The 21,000-nt window shown below is 36.1% G+C and overlaps 2 protein-coding genes across 10 annotated transcripts in view; one reads left to right on the top strand and one right to left on the bottom strand.

The window, feature by feature from the left end:
- Positions 1 to 14,902, top strand: part of LOC117671128 (protein FAM228B-like) — a 32,223-nt gene extending 17,321 nt beyond the window's left edge. The window contains exons 6-10 of one of the 5 annotated variants that reach the window (XR_015731212.1): positions 4,698 to 5,469; positions 6,916 to 6,993; positions 8,510 to 8,597; positions 8,912 to 9,056; positions 12,362 to 14,902. Coding sequence is in view for 3 of the 5 variants with exons in the window: in XM_034426830.3 (XP_034282721.1) it covers positions 730 to 927; positions 6,916 to 6,993; positions 8,510 to 8,597; positions 8,912 to 9,056; positions 12,841 to 13,036 (705 nt within the window). In the remaining 2 variants the exon portion in view is untranslated. Of the gene's footprint in view, positions 1 to 729; positions 928 to 4,697; positions 5,470 to 6,915; positions 6,994 to 8,509; positions 8,598 to 8,911; positions 9,057 to 12,361 lie in introns of all 5 variants that reach the window. The other 4 variants (XR_015731213.1, XM_034426831.3, XM_034426832.3 and 1 more) reach the window with 4 other exon arrangements.
- The window catches only part of ITSN2 (intersectin 2), a 72,834-nt gene continuing 66,515 nt past the window's right edge, over positions 14,682 to 21,000 (bottom strand). For all 5 annotated transcript variants that reach the window (XM_087882223.1, XM_087882222.1, XM_034426826.3 and 2 more), the window contains 6 exons: positions 20,175 to 20,387; positions 19,044 to 19,165; positions 18,157 to 18,239; positions 17,654 to 17,737; positions 16,759 to 16,932; positions 14,682 to 16,524 (listed from right to left, as the gene is read on the bottom strand). In XM_087882223.1, coding sequence (XP_087738349.1) covers positions 16,367 to 16,524; positions 16,759 to 16,932; positions 17,654 to 17,737; positions 18,157 to 18,239; positions 19,044 to 19,165; positions 20,175 to 20,387 — 834 coding nt within the window. In that variant the 3' untranslated portion in view covers positions 14,682 to 16,366. The remainder of the gene's footprint in view (positions 16,525 to 16,758; positions 16,933 to 17,653; positions 17,738 to 18,156; positions 18,240 to 19,043; positions 19,166 to 20,174; positions 20,388 to 21,000) is intronic.

A 21,000-nucleotide genomic window follows, 5' to 3' on the forward strand; every position in this document is an offset into this window, starting at 1 on the left:
GAGTTGTAGTTCTAGAGCTGTAGCCAGGAAATACAATGCATAATTTTGAGAAATATTAAATACAGGAGTGGGAAATCTGTAGCCCTGCAGGTATTGCTGAAATACAACTCCCAGGAACAACACCTTAACATGCCAACAATACCTGTAGGGTTACAGATTACCTATTTCAAATAGCCCTAAGAATAATCTCATATTTATTTGATCTGTTTTCAATTATGACAAATGGCAACCTTATCTAAAGAAAAAAAAGATTAGAAAAGTTGTATATCAACAGCCATTAACACTAAATATAAATAGAGCTTTGACTGATAACCTGTATGTTTTATATCCCTTAAATAGTTTAATATTCTAGTCTTTCTTGTCAAGGTAAATATAACACAATTTTAGTTAAGAAGACTCAGGCCTGTATTTGGCTGCTATACAGTATATATATTTAAAAAGTCCAACAGATAAATTATATATCTGTACCAAGTAAGATGTATACTATATATTCAAGTATCACATAATTGGTTTCCTGTAGCAATCACATGAAATTGCAGTGGCTTGTAGGCACTAGTGATACATATTTTATATAAGCAAGTGTTGTCTTTGGAGGAATGTTATAATGTGTTAAATATTTATTAATTACTAGTGTTTCTTAATTTCTATGAATTATTTATACTGTCAGATTTGTTTTAAAAGTTCATTATTTATTCTACCTTTGTTAATAATAGTTTCTCTGTTAATTAGGAAGTAGACAGGTATTTGAAGCACAATGATTTCTTAGCTCTAAGGAGAAGGGAAATGCTGTACAAGAAATGGTTTGAAAGTGTTTCAAGACCTCTGCTTCAGAAAATTCAGGACAAAGTTGACAACCAGTCAAGCAAAGAAATAGAAGAGAGGAAGCGAAAACAGCTCTCCCTTTATCTAAACTATTGTAATGAGAAGGTATCGGAAAAGAAAAGCTATTATTACTACAAGACATTGGGAAGCTGTTTGCAAAATTATTGGATTTGTGATTTTGGATGAAAACTGAAATTATTTGTAGCTCTTTATAGAAGTTATAATTATTTTAATAGTAATATCTGAAGGAAATGTGTTGTTTATTGTGCCAGTTTAAAATAACACGATTAGAATTTATTTTATTTTTTAAATTTCAGTAGATATAGCAGTGGTAGCAAACCTTTTTGGCCTTGGTGTCAAAATTGGGAAAATACCTAACTTGACTTTTTTGGTGTGTCGATCAAAAACAAACAATTCTCTATCCCCCCTCCCCCTAATCTAGGCCACACTCAACAGTGGCACTCAGCATTGAGGCTGGGAAGCAGAAGTCCAGGCCTCACATTCAGCCCTAATGAGAATCCAGATTGTTGGGGACAATATGCTGACTTCTGTAAACCACTTAGAGAGGGCTGTAAAGCACTATGAAGCGGTATATAAGTCTAAGTGCTAATGCTAATGCCACTGCTGTCACTCAAAAAAGCTGCCTTGCGCCATTCCCCAAGGACATAAGCCTTAGCATAATTGCCCCCACTATGCAGCACTCCCCAGGATCTGCTGCATGGCATTTATCTTCAAGTGGTGCTCTCTTTCTGTTGACAGGCCCCTGCAGACTACCGGCTTCAGGTTGCACAAGGCCTTCATTCTTGAAGCAACTTTGGAGAATGCTCTTCCATGGACTTTATAGCCTTCGGAAACTGTAAAAACACATCTCATTCTCATGCAATTTTCAGAGGCTCTGGGGGCTGTATGTCCCGCAGCCCTTTTGTACGACTTCTGGAGGGTTCAGAAGCCATGTGAGAGCTTCTCATGCAGCCTCTGAAGCCTCTCAAATTCTGCAAGAATAGGGCGTGCTTTCGAGAACAGTTGCTGTCAGGTGTTGATGAAACCAAAAGGTCATGGTGTGTCACTTTTGACACACATGTTGTAGATTAGCTATCACTGAAATGGATCTAGGACAACTCGGCATGGCCAGCTCACCACTGCCAAGTTGCCTTTCCCAACTCACCGCCACCAAGTCGCCACAGGATAACTAAACATGGCCAACTAACTGCAGGGACAACTTGCTGCAGGTGAACAGAGGGAGAGCCAGGTTGGCAGGTGAGCAACTGGGTGAACAGAGCAACAGTGGCGGCTGGATTTTTTTACACACCCCACTGCCTCTGCCATCGCACTGAGCTCCAGGCCAAAGAGGTTGGGGACAGCAGTGGCAGCAGGGTGTGTGTGAAAATGAGATGCCCTGGGCTGCCACTGCCTCCCCGCCGCCTACCCTGCCCATCACTACCACTGCCATCCCTGATCTCTGGTCCAGAGTGCAGCAGCAGAGCTGGTGGGGTATGAAAATGGGAAACACCTGGCCATTGCTTTGTGCTCTGCCCACCTGCTCGCTCACCTGCTAACCTGGCTCTCCCTCCATCCACCTGCAGCAAGTTGTCCCCGTGACGAGTTGGCTATGTGGAATTGTCCTGGGGCAACTTGGCAGTGGTGAGCTGGCTGTGCTGAGTTGTCCTAGACCCATTTCAGTGATGGCTAATCTATAACACGTACTTTTCCTCCAGCTGACAACAGCGAGGTGGCCCTGTGCAGCTGTCCTTTGGTGACGGTGGCAGTGAGTTGGAAGAGGTGACTTGGTAGTGGTCAGATGGTCTCTCCGAGCAAGCCGCATTCCACACTGAAACAGAGTAACTTGTTGCATGTTTAAAGTGAGGCAGAGATCATTGGAAATAGATGAAATGAAGCCTGCGCAGAGAGTGTCATTGTATATAATATATTCTGAGAATTCACTGAGCTCTGGTGATGCCTTCATGTAAAAAACCTTCAGCATTACCTGGGTTGAATAGTCAAATATAGGATTTCAACTAATCAAAAGCATGTTTTCTTGTGAACAGAAGATGATTTTATTTTATTTTATCACTTAGAGTGAAACACGGTGCCTATGTGCAGGAATATAACAATGCAGACAGTAAAGTTTGGCACCCTGTCCTCATCTCTGATTTATTTTGGTACTATAATGATGAAGATCCTGGCCCTTAATAGTTGCTTATTTGCATGCATTGGCATTTGCTGCACTTCAGGGTGAGCCTGGGACTCTCTGCTATGTTTGCTTTTTCTGTAGATGGGTGGAAAGTAAAATGCGGAAGGGAAAATTATATTTTTTCCTCTATAAGATCTGTTTTAGAGAAAAAAATAATTACTTCCTCTGATATATATTTTAATGTATTTAGCCAAATGTATTTAACCAAATTATTAATTTCCTTTTGGATTCATCAAGATGAATGGTTGATTTTTTTCTTGAAATATTTGAATCTGTGCCAAAGACTTTATATGCCAAGGAATGAAAATGTAGTGGCAAGATTAATGTGAAAGCAGCATCTAAGGTATGTGTGAAAAGAAGACAATCTGCCTGCTTGTAAGAAAAGACAAGGGAGCATAACTCACGGAGCAAACCAAGCAGGATTCTTCACTCTAATCTACAACATCAGTGAAGTGCATGGAACTCATAACTGCAGAATGGGAAAAAAAGACCAGTTATAAGACTTGAACCAGCAGATATAGAAAGTTGAATTTAAATTGCCCTCATGGACTCATTGCACAACTTTGAACATATAGTACAGGTAATCCTCAATTTACAACCATTCATTTAGTGACAGTTCGAAGTTATAGTGGCATAGAAAAAAATGACTTATGACTGTTTTTCACACTTCTGACCTTTGCATCATCCCCATGGTCATGTGATCAAAAAATTCGGATGCTTGGAATGTATTTATGGTGGTTGCAGGTAATACCTGATTACCTTTGGCAACCTTCTAATGAGTCAAGTCAATGGGGAAGCCAGATTCTCTTAATAACTGGAGTGATACACTTAGCACTAGTGTACAGCAAGAAAGGCTGAAAAATGGAGCAAAACTCACTTAACAACTGCCTTGCTTAGCAACAGAAATTTTGGGCTCATTGTGGTCATAATTTGGGGATTACCTATATAATCTCAGAAAGTCAAAACTAGTCAGGTTATTTTACTTACTGCAGATTTTTTAGTTGGAGGACTGACATCAATCAGTTTTTGAGCCTCATAATAAGATTCCCAGGGTCTGACCTGGGGGAGTAGAAACTCCTCACTACAATCAACATAAGTAACCCTAGTTATTTCTATTCTTGGTTTATTTTGCTTCACTCTGCAAAATCGTCTTCCATTCCCTCAGTCATGATAATTACTGAAAAGTCACATACATACAAATGTGTAAGTGTGTGTGTACAATTGGCTAATCTCCATTTATGTATGCAGTATATATAAATGCAAGCCACATATTAGACTTCTGTTTTATTTGGGCTCCTGATTTGCTATATTGCCCAGAAATGTTTGGATAAATTTCTCTTTCTATCCATTTACGTACAGTCTTGGAGGCAATATCAATGAGTAATCCTCAAAAGGCAAAAATAGAGATTTGCAAGTATGAAAAATAAGATTTATAATAAATGATTAGAAAGTGTGTGCCATTTCTATATGTGTGCATCATAATTAACAAGTGATTGGATTTGTATATAAAACTGCATTCTGTTATTTTAAAGTTTATTATTTCAGTCCACTTAACTGCCTTTGGCAGTAAGAAAGAATGAAACTTGTCCTTGACTTTCTACTGTTATTTAGTATATTTTAACATTCTGTATTTTTCTGCTCATATATTTGTTTTCTGCTTTCCTTGTATTTTTCCTTCTACTAGGCTTCTTCTGCTCCAGGATCCTCCGTTTCATTATGTGTGCTCCTTCCTCCATTTCATCCACTTTTTGAGTCCCAGAGTCCTCCCTACAGTTCCTATTTCCCCTCTTTTCTTCCTCCATTTCCCTTCTCTCTCCTTTCCGTCTCCCCATCTGCCTCCCCTCCAATTATCGTTCTCCCCTCAGTCTTACTTCCTCCATCTGTTCCATCTCATTTCTTTCATTTACTTCCTCCATTTCCCCCTTACCTCCATTCACCTTCTATTTTTTTCCCTTCACCTTTCCTACAGCTGTCCCCCACAGAACTGGTCAGTTCCCCAAATGCTTTGTCATCTGTCCCAAAATCTGCAGTTCCCCCTACCTCATCTCCTGTCCTTCAATCATCTGCTCCTTCAGCCATGGATAGCTCTTTGGCCTTACAAAATCCTCCAGATTCCGAACCAAAATATGGTTATGACTTCAGTGCTTATCATTCCCATAACCCTTTCTTCCTCCCTGTACTTCCGCCTATCCAGTCTCAGAGGAGGTATCAAGCCCGGCAGAAGAATAGCGACAGTGTTAAATATCCCTGAAGACAGAAGATGCTTTGCGTTTCTTCAATGCTCTGGCCCATAAATAAAAGCCAGTTTTCTACGGTAGTCCAGATTCAAATGTTTATGGTGGTGATGCTTCATAAATGTTCATTGAAAATGACTGATGACTTAAGAGACTCAGGATTCACTGCCAATTGTATTTTAAGCACCATGGAGTGAAGAAAAAAAAGAACCAAGAGATTGTGTAATTACGGATTTTATGTATTGTCTGCCCACATGATATTGTTATTTCCCTTAAAGTTTGTAAGGCTGTGAACTCTGAAGCAGGAATATATGCTATAATTTTTGTTTAGTGGGATATAGTTCTTGTAAATCTATATAAGGCATAACATAAAAATCTTACCTGGGATTATTTATTAATGATATCCAGCTGTATGGGAAATTTCATCACTGTCAATGAATTTGGCTTCAAGGTCATTTATAGTATATATATTATATCTATAATTATATCTATCCTATTATATGTATAATAGAAAAAAAATTGTGAGGCTGCCCCGTTTTTGTAATGGAGAATGCTAGTCCATCCCTAGAAGTGCAGTTTGCATGGCTCCTTAGTTCAGTTATTGAAATATGTCTTACAAATGAACTTAGAACAAATAAAAATTCATTTGAAATGAAGTCTACATCTCATTCTAAAAACTAAACCATCATTCCCCAATTTACGTGTTATATTTAAATTTATTTTAAAAGCTTGCTTAGTCATGGTAACTTTCTTTTTCAGAAAAAAAAGTTAAGTTTTGCCTTATTAGTATCAGAACTATGGCATATATGAAGAGAATGATTAAACATTTCCTTCACATTTTTTTATCTGCTGAAAATATCCCTAAACAAACATATACATTTTGTTTTTCTTTGAAATGATCATTTTCTGCAGTGTGGCAGGAAGAAAGGATGGAGAGGAAATAGTTAACCTCCCTCCCTCCCTGTTGGTCCCCATACACATGAATAGAAGAATAGAATAGAATAGAATAGAATAGAATAGAATAGAATAGAATAGAATAGAATAGAATAGAATAGAATAGGAGAAAAGAAAAGAAAAGAAAAGAAAAGAAAAGAAAAGAAAAAAAGAAAAAAGAATAGAATTTTTTTATTGGCCAAGTGTGATTGGACACAAGCTCCTTTTTCAGGAGGGGAAAGGTCTGTAGTTATGAAAATAAAGGTGTCTAAAATTATGCTTTGTGGAAAGTGTAATTTGGTCCTTTCTGTCTCAAATAACTAAAATTTCTTCAAAAAAGATCCATTAATTTATAGGTAAAGGGCAATTGCCCTCTGAAAATGTCAACCTCGGTAATGCTGAAAAGATGTTGGGGCTTCATTTAATAGAGTTTGTGTAGTAACTGAAACACTTGGTTTTTGAATGGCTTGAATGAATCCCCTTTCCAATAAAATGGATAAAAATATCCTGATTCAGTGTTGTTGATTCACACTGCTGATAAAAATAAACTCATTTTATTGTATGGTATGAAAAGATGTTTCGTAAGATATTATGGAAATTGGGACTATAAGAGTAATTTGTGAAGATACTTGTATTAGATGTTATTTAAGCTATCAAACAGGAAATACTAATTCTCTACTCTGAAGTAATATGTGATGGCCACAGGTTCACCGAGTGCTCTTTCTACTCACTCAGGGAGGTGCATTTTTAGAAAGTTATAGTCCGTCATCTTATGATCCTTTCTTCCTGAAGACTACTCCAGACTTGTGGAAGGTGAGAGAGGCTGTGCATTCCCGTTTTCCTGATGAGCTCCTGTTGACTTCTTTTTCTTAGCCTTCTGGACTGGACTTGTGAAGGACAGGCTTGGGTTAGAGATTTTAAAAGAAGAGGTGGAAAATACCTCACAGATGAATGGGTAGTTCTGGAATTGGCCTCCTGGCTACCAAAATTGCAGACACATCATTGCAGAGCTGGTCTTGCCTTTCCTGTGAAGATTCTCACCTTTCCCCCTTCCCGCATTTAGAGCATATGCAGTTCTTGTAGTTCCCAGTTTCCGGCTGCTTGAATAGAATGGACTTGTAATTTCTAAGAGCATAGGAGGGAAGAACTATGAAGACAAAGACAGTATTTTACACACTTGAAATGTTTATTGCTTGTAACTGCTGGAGTATAATTTACATAATTTACATGGTTTTACAGAGCAATTAGAGAATAGCACATCACACAATTAGTTTCATCTTGTTTGCCTCTCTTTGTGTAAGCCTTTTAAGCAATGGTGAAAAGAGAGTGATAAAATATTCAAGGTTTCCTAGAGTAAGAATATGTGCACAAGTTCTTCATAGAATGATTATCCTAATGCTCACATCAAAGATAAAAGATGCATTGGTGTAGTTACTCCTATATTATAGATTAGGGAATGAAATTAGAAAATGTTGGCTTGCTGAATGTTTCTGGTTGAGCTGAAGATGGAGCAAGCAATCAGAGGGTTTATCTAGTACCTGACTCAGCTGCATTGGCCAGAAACCAGATCTTTTTCAGGGAGCCTTTTATTTGGCAGTGCATAAGAAAAAAGAAGGGGCCAACTTTACCTTCAACCTTAATCTTTACTGGGCAGTTGGGTCTAGCTAAAAAGAATCTAAAGTTGAATTGTGGGATGGAGTAATTGGCTAGGCCCAAGAATAGGAGGACAAGTTCAGTATCTATACTTCAACACAAGTTATGAACAAAGTATGTTTAGTATCTTCTTGCAGGGTGACATGATTGCACTTTTCTTTCAAGGTTCAGTGTTCAGGCTTCTAAATGTTCCTTGATGCATATAGCAACTGAACTACAGGTAGTCCTCAACTTACAGACAGTTCATTTAGTGACCATTCAAAGTTACGATGGCACTGAAAAAAGGGACTTATGACTGCCTTTTACACTTATGACCATTGCGTTATTCCCATGGTCACGTGATCAAAATTCAGACACTTGGCAACTGACTCTCATTTATGACAGTTGCAATGTCCAAGGGTCATGTCATCACCATTTGTGACCTTCTGACAAGCAGAGTTAATGAGGAAGCCAGATTCACTTTACAACCATGTTACTGACTTAACAATTGCAGTGATTCATTTAGCAACTGTGGCAAGAAAAGTTGTAAAGATTGTAAAATAGGGCAAAACTGACTTAACTGTCTTGGCAATAGAAATTTTGGGCTCAACTGTGGTCATAAGTCAAGGACTACCTGGTTAGGTTTGACTGATGTCATGAAGTATTGAAATATAAATAGCTGTTTTTTTCTCTCTAGGCATCAGTTCCTCCTTTACATGACCCCTTGTTAAAGGAAATAGAAGGAAGATACATTGAAGCCAGCATTATGCAGCAGTGTGAAACAGGTTCTGTAATATTTCTGTTTGCTTCTGATAATCTTCAGGTTTAATGTCTGAGACTTTAGAGATCCTAGACCAGATTGTTGAATTATTATTCTGTCTTTCACTTTTGCATTAATCTTAAAATAGTATGACCAATTTGAAAATATTAGAAATCGTTTCCACAGTGTGATATATTCATCAAATGGTATGTCTGTAATTTAGGGGTGGGGTGGGGAGATTGGATTTGTCTCAATATTGTAAAGATTTTTTTTCATCAGAAAGCTTGCCTAATGAGGAGGAAAAAGCCTTTCTTCTATATGCTTTGCAACTTTCTACAGGAAAATTATATTCCTCTAAAGATATTCATGAACTACATAAGACTGAGTTACCACCACTTCCTTTAAGTCGGCAGCTTATGAACCCCGCAGAGTGGCTGAAAATCCCATTCCAGTATATGGAAAGTGATGTCCGTAAAAAAAGCCGGTAAAGTTTGACAAAGTTTTACATTTAAAAGTTTACATTTAAAATTCATTTTCTGTTGAACACCAATACTATATGATTATGAAGCTCTGTTTTCACTACAGAGGCACTGCGGGCCTGTCTTTCACTGTTTCCAGGGCAACCCCGTGGGTCAGATCTAAGCACCCCACGGGCCAGATCTGGCCCGCGGGCCTTGAGTTTGACACCCCTGAAATAATAGAATCTCTTCTTGTGATGAGGCTCAGTTTTTGTTCTTCCAAATGTTGCTTCTAGTTTCACTTTGTCAGAACTGAATGTAGTTCTCTGTGGTAGGCTGTATAGCCACGTGTGTCTGCAGTTAGCCACAAAACAATCAAGATGACATTTGTTCTTTAATACTTGTACTTCACCACACAAGGTCAAAAGGGTTTATTGATTGTTGAGATGCATATTTTATTTCTTCTCTGTGACTTCCCCACCCCATGGATGGATGAGTACATATTTTAAGGGGAGGAGTCTTGGGAGTCATATGTCTGCTTGGTTCCTTCTAGGAATATATGACATATGTCCCATTTTGTTTTAAATTACATGTGTCATTTAAAACAAACACACTAACAAAAGAATGCCCATTTAATCAGTCCCTTTAGTGTAGATGCTATTTCCTGTTTGGAAATGAGTAGTCATTTGAAAATACATAATATGATGGCTTATAAGATAGTTGAAGATTATTATAAAAACATTTCTAGTTATACTTGGCGTTTGGTGAATTTAACAGAATAACTAAGTTGGAAGGGACCTTGGAGGCATTCTAATCCAACCCCCTTCTCAAGCAGGATACCCTATATACCATTCCAGACAAATGGCTGCCCATTCTCTTCTTAAAAACCTCCAGTGATGGAGCACTCACAACTTCTGAAGGCAAGCTGTTCCACTGGTTAATTCTCACTGTCAAGAAATTTCTCCTTACTTCTAGGTTGGATCTCTCCTTGATAAGCTTCGATCCATTTACTCCTTGTCTTGCCCTCAGGTGCTTTGGAGAATAGGTCAATCCCCTCTTCTGCATGACAGCCCCTCAGATATTGGAACACTGCTATCATGTCACCTCTAGTTTTTCTCTTCATTAGGCTACACGTACCCAGTTCCTGCAACTTTATTGAAGCTTGAAAATTTGCTTACAAAATTTGTTTGGAAATTTGTTGAAGTTTGTGCATTTAATAGATACATGGTAAACTGAAATTCTTATTACTGTTATCTACACACTAACAGTCTCACAATATGAGACTTCTTTGTGTTCAACACAGGCTTCTCAACCTTGGTAGTTCTGAGATCAACTGGGAGCCAAAGTTCTCATATCTCCAAGTTGCTAAAGTTGTGAAAAACTGATTTAACACGATTGCCATTTTAGTTTGTCTCCTATATAGGCTGTTTTGTGGTCTATGAACGCATAAAGTGGGAGGCCTACTCAGCCTAGATTATGCTTTAAATCAAGTCATGTTTTTGTCTTGTCCTAAAATAGGGACTTTTGCTGTTAGTAATTTGAATGAGAAATCCTGTTAGAAGTTCATTGAAAACTGTTAAGGAAAATTGAAAAATCAGCCTGAAGTGTTAAATCACATCCTTAGATACAAGGCTAGTTTTTATTTTTTTTTAAAAAAAAAAACACACCTGTGACTTTTGAGGAACAGTTGTGAAGTTTTCCTCCCAAATAAGATAAGTGAGGAGAAAGTAAATTCAGATTTGCCAGAAAAACAATTATATGAAACTGCAGAGGGAAGGAAAAATTTATCCAAGCCAGAATGAAGTGGTTTCTTGGAGGAGGAATATAATGAATCAACAGTGAAAATACTAAAAATCTCTGTGTTGCACAGAGTAGAACTGAGAATATTGTGTGCAGGACAGTATGCCAAATAATGACATTGGTGTATTAGTAATAAAGAATTGATTAAAAATTCCAAAAAAATTTTTTAGATAACAATACTAAACAGTAACCACATGTATGAAGTTCTTAAACCAGACAAATGCTTTCTTTTCATTAGTCCCAGATTAATCCTTTTGTCCAATCTATTTTCATATAAAAGTATATCAATGTTACTAATTTTCCCTTGAAGAAGTCTGTGGGATAGACATCTGTAGCTGCTTTTTCCGCATTTAGACAATGTATTGTTTGTCATAAAGAACTCTTGATTGTTTCAGAAGGGATCAAAATATATTCTCTAAAAAGTTATGCGATGCTGTATTTTGATGCAAAAATGGTAGATTGTGATGGGTAACCACTGTGGGCAAATTGCTGTCTTTTATTACTTTGAAGATTGTTAGGGGCAGCTCAGTATAAAATGTATCTCTTTTATTTCATTTTTTCTAGTTGTATATCTGCCGCTTCTTATTTGTGACTTTGGACAGTTCATAGTTAAAAACAACCAAATACACTAACACAACCAATAAACAAGCACAGGAAAACAGTAAAAACACAGTAGCTAAATAAATACCTAATTGAAACCAATTCATAAAAAAGCAGGCAAATGCAAGTCTTTGATCACTAAGTATAACCATCAGGTCACATCAGATGAGTCTCCTTCATGGACAGGACATTTACCATACCCTTTCTGCTGGACCTGATAGGGGTGGTCCCTCTTCTCTAATAGAAGAAAACCATTCTTATACTCTCACTTGAGGCTTCTCCCAGTCTGTATTCAAGTATACATAAAGAAGATTATTCATATGTATCGGGCTGAGATTCTGATCTCCAATTTAAAACTGAATGAGTTATACTCTTCTTTAGTTCTTTAATTTTCACTTTCATTGGTTCAGGACTAGGCTGTGTGAGATAATTAGTGATTTGTAGCAAGATAACCTCTTCTGTGAAGTGGAATTCAGGATAGCACTTCTAGGGATCCTTCATTAAGGCCCATCTTCGTAAGAATTACAAATGGAATGATGAATGCAACTGACATTCTAACATATCACTAACCATCACTAAATAACCTCAATGTATTGAGGTTATTTAGCAAAATAACTAAATTTTCTTTTTACTGTTTTTCACATTGGTTACCCCCTTCCTTCCTTATTAAAGGTCAGTTTTAGAATAAAAGAAAAGAAACCTCCTCATCTGATCCATTTAAAACACAATGGCTTTGCTTAAACAGTAAACATTCACACTCTGACCTATATTTTGTAGGAACAATGGAATTAGGTAGGCAATGTAATTAGATCCAATAGTGACCTTGAAATTTCAGTTCCAGAAAACAAGAGGAATTGGCAGGAACAAATCCTTGTAATTTACCTCTAGGGAAGTGTGTGGTTCCTGTTCTTATTCTTTTTCTTTTTTGTAGGAAGACACATATGAGAGCTAGGAAAGGTAAAGAGCAAGAGAAAGCAAGAAAGAAGGAAATAAACTTTCTCCCTAGGGGCTCAACAACCAGGAAAGCCAGGAACCTGCTCTCCGGTTGAAAACAGGAAATGATCTGGGTCTAGCCCCAGGCCTTCTGCCAACATTATAACAGTCTGCCTGTTAAAGCCAAGGGGAGGAGACTTCCCACTGAAGATGATTTGTCCTGTCCCTCACAGAACGTAATTCCATGTTGCTTGTTCACTATGCATTTTATATTGTCCACAGCTCCACCATCATCAACAGTAACAAGTTTTGGTTTATGTATCACTGGAATCAAAAGGTAATGTTTGAAAATTGGCCACCTTTTTGAGTGTCAAGCAGCATCAGTGTAGCACAGCATACAGTTGGTTCAACAGAGGTAAACACTGGTGCTTAGAATAACAGGCAGCATTAACCATCCTAATTTCATTCTGTTAAAAGGCAAAAAATGAGCACAACTAGAAACCAGAATACTATGGATTTCAAGAGCTGGGGTGACCCGTCCTGGCCTCCACTGAAGAAGAGATTCCCCTCTGTCAGGAAACCAGAGTTCACCCAAATGGCCAGTCTTTTGTCAAAACAAATATTTACCGGCTCATCAGTTTCGAAACCAAAAATAAAATTTGCTTCCTATTGATCTTTCTTTGAAACTGATTCCTCGTAAAGGGATAATGCCAAAATTTGGTGCATAAAAGTGTGATCCAATTACTTAGAAGGAATGATTAGAAGCTTATTTCCGCATCAGGGACTACTGAGAATAGTAAAACACAGGCTACAGGGATTTTATGCTTAAATGCTTAAACTTCTGATTGCATATTACTGCTTTCAAAAGTATTGCTAAGCAGCTGCTTCATATTTTCTTATAGGGGAAAATCACAGAACTTGCTACATAAGTATACTTCATTTCAGAATCTTAAGTGGAATACGGGGAGACAGTGCTTCAGATACAGAGATAAAAAGATGTTTTGGGGCACACAGGGATATGCTCTTAAAAGAAGCTGTGGGTTTTTTTTGCGAGTGTGTGTGCTTGCTGTAGCTGCTGGGAAAAATGCATCTGGCTTAAGAAGTTGCAATCAGATGCTAGGTGAGTGCTTTACATGCTCCAAAGCATCTTTTGGTCTTTAAATCCAAGACTCTGCTGACCCCATTTGAATTGTTCCAAAAGACTGAACAACAGACTTTCATAGATTTAGCATGAATATGGCTTTTGCTGTTTCCATAAGTTGTTTTCCTGTTCAGATACAAAGCAGATTTAACAGCCTGTCCACAAAGCAGCTAAAAAATATTCAACTACTTTCTAAATTTCTAAAGGCTCATTGACGGATTAGTGATTCTGCTCCTGGTGCAGTATAGACTTTTTACATATTTAAGGAATCTTCTTTGATAGAGTTAAGAGTTAATTCAGAGTTTATCTTTAAAGCTCAGAGCTGACATTTTCTTTCATAAAATCCTCCTCTATCACCAGAAATGATTTTTTTTTATCCATTTAACTTACTGTCTTTTAACTTCATTTGATTCAGTTTTATGGTATTGTCTTTTTGGACAAGTACTGAAGTTGTAAAACCTAAATAATGCGCAGGAACAAAGATAGAATTAGTGTTGCAGCTTACAGGAAAATACATATTTTTTCAAATAAAAGCATTATTTTTCCAATTTTCAATTTCAGAGACTGAAGCGCAAGTAATTTCAAGCCAGTTGCCTAATCCTACATTGCTTCATGGTTGTGAACTGTTAAAATATACCTGATTTAAAAAAGTATAGTTTTCTTCTGCTAAACATAATCTCTTGAGGTAAAGTGAAGTTTCATTGCATAGCAGTAGGATTTGAGACCCAACTATTTGATGGCAAATAAAGTAATGTGCACGCTTGATGTTCAGGATACACATACGTGCACCATACACATTTGAGAAAAGTAGAAAAGAACCAGAAATGTATTGATGAATAAGGGTAGTTGTGTACTGTTAGCAGACAGATTACTTCTCCTGATGTGTTTTGGGAAGGAATGGCTGTTAGGGACAATTTAATGCAAATTTCTGCTTGGAATATCTTTTTAATATTGAAATTTTCTCTTTTTCTGTTGGCCTGAAGCATATCAGTTGCAAATAAAAAAGGAGGCAAAAATTCAAATGGTCTAAAATTGTGAGAAAATTATCTTTGTAGCACTGTAGAGCTATGTTTTGCTTTCTCTGTACCCAAGAAATATACTTGTGTGTGTGAGTACATAAATTTCAAGATAAATTGTATCTCCTGACAGAACCACCAGAATTATTTCTTTTCAAATGTTTTAATTGTTTTAAATGTAATTGTTTTCTTATGGTATAAACTTGGAGGTTTTTTCCTCTTCAATGTATTGGAGTATTTAAACTGCAATTTGGCTTATGAAAAATTCAATAGTGCTTGTTTCTTTTCCACTTATAGACGTTTATACAATGTATTTAACTTCAATTTAACTTTTGGGAACATAGGTTTTTATTTCATATTAATAAAAATGCATTTCAGAAAACTGTTTCTCAGGTTTGCAATTCACTTAGCTATATGGAAAGGCAGCACTTAAGGCATATAACTTCACTCATTATTTTAAATTAAAAGTAATACATATATCTGAGATGCTTATTCAAAATACACATCTCTTGTTCAACCCTTACATTCTATAAAGAGGAACCAAACCTTCCCAATAAAGAGCATGGTTCAATTGCAGCACATTTGTAAACATTGCAAATAAATAAACACTAGCTGTGCTCAAGCTCTATTAGTAAAGCCATACCAGAGGAGTTTGGACAAACGCTTTTGACTTGAATATTGAATTCCATAAAATCCTATATAACAATTCCAGTAGTAAATGTAACTAGTTTTAAAACATTGATAATTTTGCACGATTTCTTTCCTAGATTCTTTCTTACTCATTTACATTCCAGAATACAATACAATTGGCTTAGAAAAAGCAATATGCCACATATTAATATGTAGAGAAATTATAGTATATTCACCAGCTTATTTTATTTATTATAGAGCCCAAGGTAACATTAACTTCCTCCTCCTTGGAATCTTTGACTAGGACATGTTTTAGCTGCATGTTTTATTGAGATCTGCAAGAAACTCCACTTTTCAAAACATTATTAGGCCATGTGAATCATTTGGAGGCGCTCTCTGAAGCCATGGCTTGAGTACCAGTGTGGCTTGGCATGGCTGCTTCAAAGGCTGCTCCCTATTGTACAGTTTACTGGGATTGCTGCTGATGGGCCACCTTGAAGAGGATATGGTCTCCTGATGCCTTAAGCAGTGGCTTTAGAGAGTGCTTTGGTTGTTTGCTTCTGCAGATAAGTCAAATAGCCCGAGTCATTATGTCCCACATTATACAAAATTTATCTTATTTACCACCAAAAAACTTTGGTAAATTTGCAAAATTATTGAGAGAGAGATTTTATTTCCTTTTTACAACAGAAGCAAGTTTTTTAAAGGCTGCACTTTGTGTCAATATATAATTTTGAAAGGATTCTGAAGTGCTGAAACTTCTTCCACAATTATATCCTGAGATAACCTGAGATAAGGGTCAATCAGACTCCATTTTTTGAACCTGGGGAATGATTTTAGCCCAGAACTAAAATATCCTATGGTTCATTGAAATCTAAGTGGAGATATTTCAAACATTTTAAATTGCCAGATTCCTTGGTAACGCTTTAAAGGAATCTGAAATAAACACTGGCATTTGCTTTAAAAATATTTACTTTCAATAAAGAAAGGCACTGTCTTATATTATCTCATATACAGTATATTGCATAGATTGCCACCAACATAGGAGTGCAAAGCACAGAGCTAAATAATATATACCAGGAGAAATAATGTCCGTGTGACCAGGCAAAATGATTTTGCAGCAGTATATATACACCACTTGTAAAACATGCCAGTAAGAGCTGTTCAATGATCTATGCTGGTCCTGGCTGTTATAAATAAACCATATTTTTTCTTTTTAAACAAGTGTTTTCTGGTCAAATAACTGTAAATCAAAGCGTACCCAAACTTCCCCTGTTGGTACTTCATGCAGTAGTAAACGTTTAGTTGTAGGTCCCTTGTTTTCTTGCTCTGTCCTGATTTTGGCTACAGGAACTTCAGTGCGACCCAAAAACTCTGCATAACAACAACAACATTCCTAAGTCAGATCACCAAATGGGAAACATAATCATGAATAGACAATGAAGAGAGATCTTAGAGAAATAAAGAAAATTAAGCATTATCACAGCATATTCTGGACAATCGAAATCAGTAGGGATCTTGCAATGTTTTGAATCTATGCTTCTGTTTTCTATTCACTAGAATTAGAAGGAAATTTTAAATATTTGAAAAACAGAATTCCACACATACCATCCGGTGAAAACTGATCCCTGTCAAACATGGTGATACACAATACATCTTGATAAAGGTCTTTGATGAAGAATTGACAGTTAAAGTTCCATTTGGGATTCAAGGTATCTGACAGTGTCCTGGTAGTGTAGCTTTGAGATCCCATGCTAACTTCGCAATATGGATTGCTTTTTCCTTAATTCAAAACAGAAGTGCATTTGTTTATTTATATGTTAAATTTATATGCTACTCATCTCACTCTGCAAAACAACTCTGCGGATTACAATTAAAATAATAAATATTAAGAACCTTAAATACGGAAATAAAAACCAAAGGCAAGATTGGTATATTGGTGGCATCATACAGGTAGTCCTTGACTTATAACAGTTTATTTAATGACTGTTCAAAGTGTAATGAATGGCACTGAAAAAAGTGACATGACCATTTTTCATACTTATGACCATTGCAGCATCCTCATGGTCAGGTTGATCAAAATTCAAAGTTACTTAACAACTAATTCGCTTAACAACAGAAATTTTGGGCTCAACTGTGGTTGTAAGTCGAGGACTACTTGTTCTTATTAGTCCACCCGCCTCCTCCAACACAGAGCACCAAGCCAACTGGCACAGCCAGGTTTTAACACCTTCCAGAAGGCCAAAAGGGTGCATTCACAACAGTTTCTCCAAAGAATAACTTCATGGTTTTAATATCTGGTTATAAATGTCTGCAATTATCTTCAGCATGTTTGTTTATTTAATTTATATCCCACCTTTATTATTCATATATTCCCCATTACTATACAGGTAAAAAGATCTCCCCTGCAAGGCCCCATATTATATTTTGGAACAGCAAATCCCCCCTCAATTAGTTTAAACTATTTGGCCAGATAGTTGACAATCCATCCCTGAATTATTACCATTAGGTTTACAGGCTTTTAATTCTGTTGCTTCAATCACATGTACCATCAAGCGTCCTATTCCTGAGCTTTTTTGTGATCGAGCTGAAAAAGAAAGAAAAATGATATGTGAAAATAAAATTCAGAACATGCTATCTATTGGCAGGTTTGCACAAAAGCTATTTCTGCAGTTTGCAAGTTGATCAATTTGTTCTGGGATTGTTTCATGAAAAATAGGTACTACAGCAACCTGGTTGTCAATTAGTATTTATACAGATCGGTGTACAATCAGTGTTTTTCTGTTAACACATCTACACCTAAGTAAAAAGGAATCTAGTACATCTTTAGAGATGGTACTACTCATTTTAAAACCCAATCTTTGATGAATACTGCCATCTTAGAATTTTTGAAAATGTCGGCTGGCTAACACAATATATCACTTGACATAAATGCCAAATCCTTCCAATCTCACAAAACACAAAAATAGCTGCTACTAAAAGTTGCAGTCAATCGCAGACCATCACCTTGGTATGCCTTTTCATGTTTCTTTTTTTCAGTTTCAATATATTGTTCTGAGGCGCCTTTAATTTTCTGGACCCAGGCAGTTCTACAAGAATAAATAATTTTGTTAAAGGGTAATAATATAGACAAATTCCTTGTGAGTCTAATCACATTTGGCCAATAAAACCTATTCTATTCTATTCTATTCTATTCTATTCTATTCTATTCTATTCTATTCTATTCTATTCTATTCTATTCTATTCTATTCTATTCTATTCTATTCTATTCTATTCATAACAAAAACAAGAGGTTTGACTTCAACTGAACACAAATCTGTGAATGTCACATACTAATTTCATTCCTAATTATTGACTCCTGAAAACATGAAATATAAGAAATCTTTAAATATGGGATATATAGTACATACATAGATGTACTGATCAATGTTTGTAGCCATATAACAAAACGCAGCAAATTTCTCTATTTATTTATTATAGTACCATTAATTATAGAATGTTAAAGCTGCAACAGACTATTTAAGGGATTTTCTATGCCAGTCTCCCTTAGGGCAATTAGTATTCTCTTTACTTTCATTATATCTGGTTTCTGGTTACAGGTATAATGAATCCTATAATTTCTGCAATTCATGAAATTACCAATCTATTTTTTAGGTATTAAGATACAAAGTTGAAGTATGCAGCCAATTTGTGATATACCCTTGTGTTTGAACATTTTGTTTTCAGTGATTTTCTCACAGCAGCCTTTTGGATAGTAAAAGATTTACTACAGTCAAAGAATCCAAGAACAAGCATAATAACAAAAAAGAAAACAGCATACATTTTGACATTTCATGGGAAAGAAATTCAGAAAATGTTTTATTCCTTTTTTAGGCAAGAATTTGGAGGCTCACCTCTCATTTATATTGTCTGTTTTCAGTGTGTAGACTCGGTCAATATGGGAGATGTGGAAAATTGGCTCATCACTAGAAGGGTCAGTTGGCAATTTCACTAGGACTTCATTAAGAAAAATAGGCTGGAAGAAGCAGATTTTGATTTAGTTAATTCAAACATTTCAGCAAAAAGTGACAGGCTGATTAGCAAAGAGGGATTGAAAAACTTGCTAATCTGAAGAGGCTTGTTTTGAATAAATTTTGTATCTGAAATTAGGAATGATTTTGAAAGAAGAGTCAACTATTCATGCAAATAACATTTAATTCAGTGCATTTATTTTTTCTTTAAAAAAACAAGTTGAAGGAATTTGATAACCATAATCACTTCATCTATTATTTTCTTTTTAAATCAGGCAGCCATTCTTTCTGAAGAACCTATTGTGCCCACAAATTAAATTTTTTGTTAAAAAATAAAAGTGTTGAATATAGCTCTATACATTTTAAGCAAGGAGATTAAGTTTAATCTTCACATCAAGGATTCTCTTGGAACTCCTTCCCAAGTGTATATTTGTTGTTCCTTTGTTGAGACAAAGGAAAAGACAGGCTTTTCCAGAAAGCTCGACGCATTTGAATAGCCAGAGCACACATCATCCATGTGCTCATAGCCAAGAAAAAACATGCCTCTAGAAACTCACCCAAATTTGAATGCACGAAAGTAAATTTAATTGCATAATAATAAAACACAGCAACACTTCCATAACCAGTATGGCTCCTTTGCTTATCTTAAGAAGGAAAGACAAGTGTTTATCTAATGGTATGCTGCTGAAATTTGGCTAAATAATGATATTGAATGGAACAACCTTGTTCTTTAAAAAAATGCCCACAATTTGGGTGCATTATGCCTCTAACCAATGCTTAGGCAGTTTAGAAAAAATAAGTTCCATTGATACAGATAATGACTTTAGCTGAGTTTTGATCAGTAAATTCAAAACTATTATTGCTAATAGAAGGTGACACAATTAACATAATACAATTAACACCAGCTGCATATTGGAAGAAGAAAGTTACAGGTTAAAGAACAACATACTTCTATTCCTAGAAATCCCATTTCCTCCCAGTTGAAAGTACTCTGAGATTCTTGAATTCACTTACCACTTTGTACATTTTAAACTGGGAATTTGATTTGGGGCTGAACAGTTTATCTGATCCTGTAGAGACGAACTGCTTCACCATGTAGGTGAGAAGCAGGAAGTCATTGAAGAGAAAACCATAGAGTTCTTTGTTGCTCTTTGTCTTATAAAGCTTGCCACTGTGCAGAAGTTTCCGTGGTCCCAAACAGTTGGTCAGTGAGTTGAAAATCAGTTGCTAGGAGAGAAAGAAAATGATGCAAAGCACACTGATTTTCTTCACCATATAAATTATTCCACTTAAAAACCATGTTGCTGATAAGCATGTCTTATTATAATTAGTCCTAACAAATGATTCAATTTTCTCAATTTGGAATATGACATTTTTACATATTTAGTGTCTATAAAATGCTTTTAATAGGCTTTGGAATTTGCTTTTGTGTTTTGACAGGCTTATAAAGGTATAATGATACAACATTCCTCTGAACATTTCTGGAACTTGAACTAATTATTTTAGAAGATGTAAAACATCTTTCTGTAGCCTTGGGGTTTTGTACTAAGAGATTTCATGTCTTTTAACATCTTTTATTTTCTTAAAAGGCATGCTTTTCATTCATCTAGAAACAAATCAAGTCTCAGAATGGATAACTATTTGCAGAAAGCATTATGGAGCTTGCATATTCTGGGGCAGTGCATGGCCCCAGTATCTTTCATTGCCATTGTTACGTAGTTGTTCCAAAAATTCATTAAATCAGCGTCTTTTCCTTTTTTAAAAAAATTCTTGTACATCTGGTAAGCTCTCTATATACATTGCCTATATAAAGCATGGATGAATGTATTAGGTATGTAAT

This window comes from Pantherophis guttatus, chromosome 1 (assembly GCF_059756535.1).
Source record: "Pantherophis guttatus breed Tessera chromosome 1, ASM5975653v1, whole genome shotgun sequence".
Taxonomy (NCBI): domain Eukaryota; kingdom Metazoa; phylum Chordata; class Lepidosauria; order Squamata; family Colubridae; genus Pantherophis; species Pantherophis guttatus.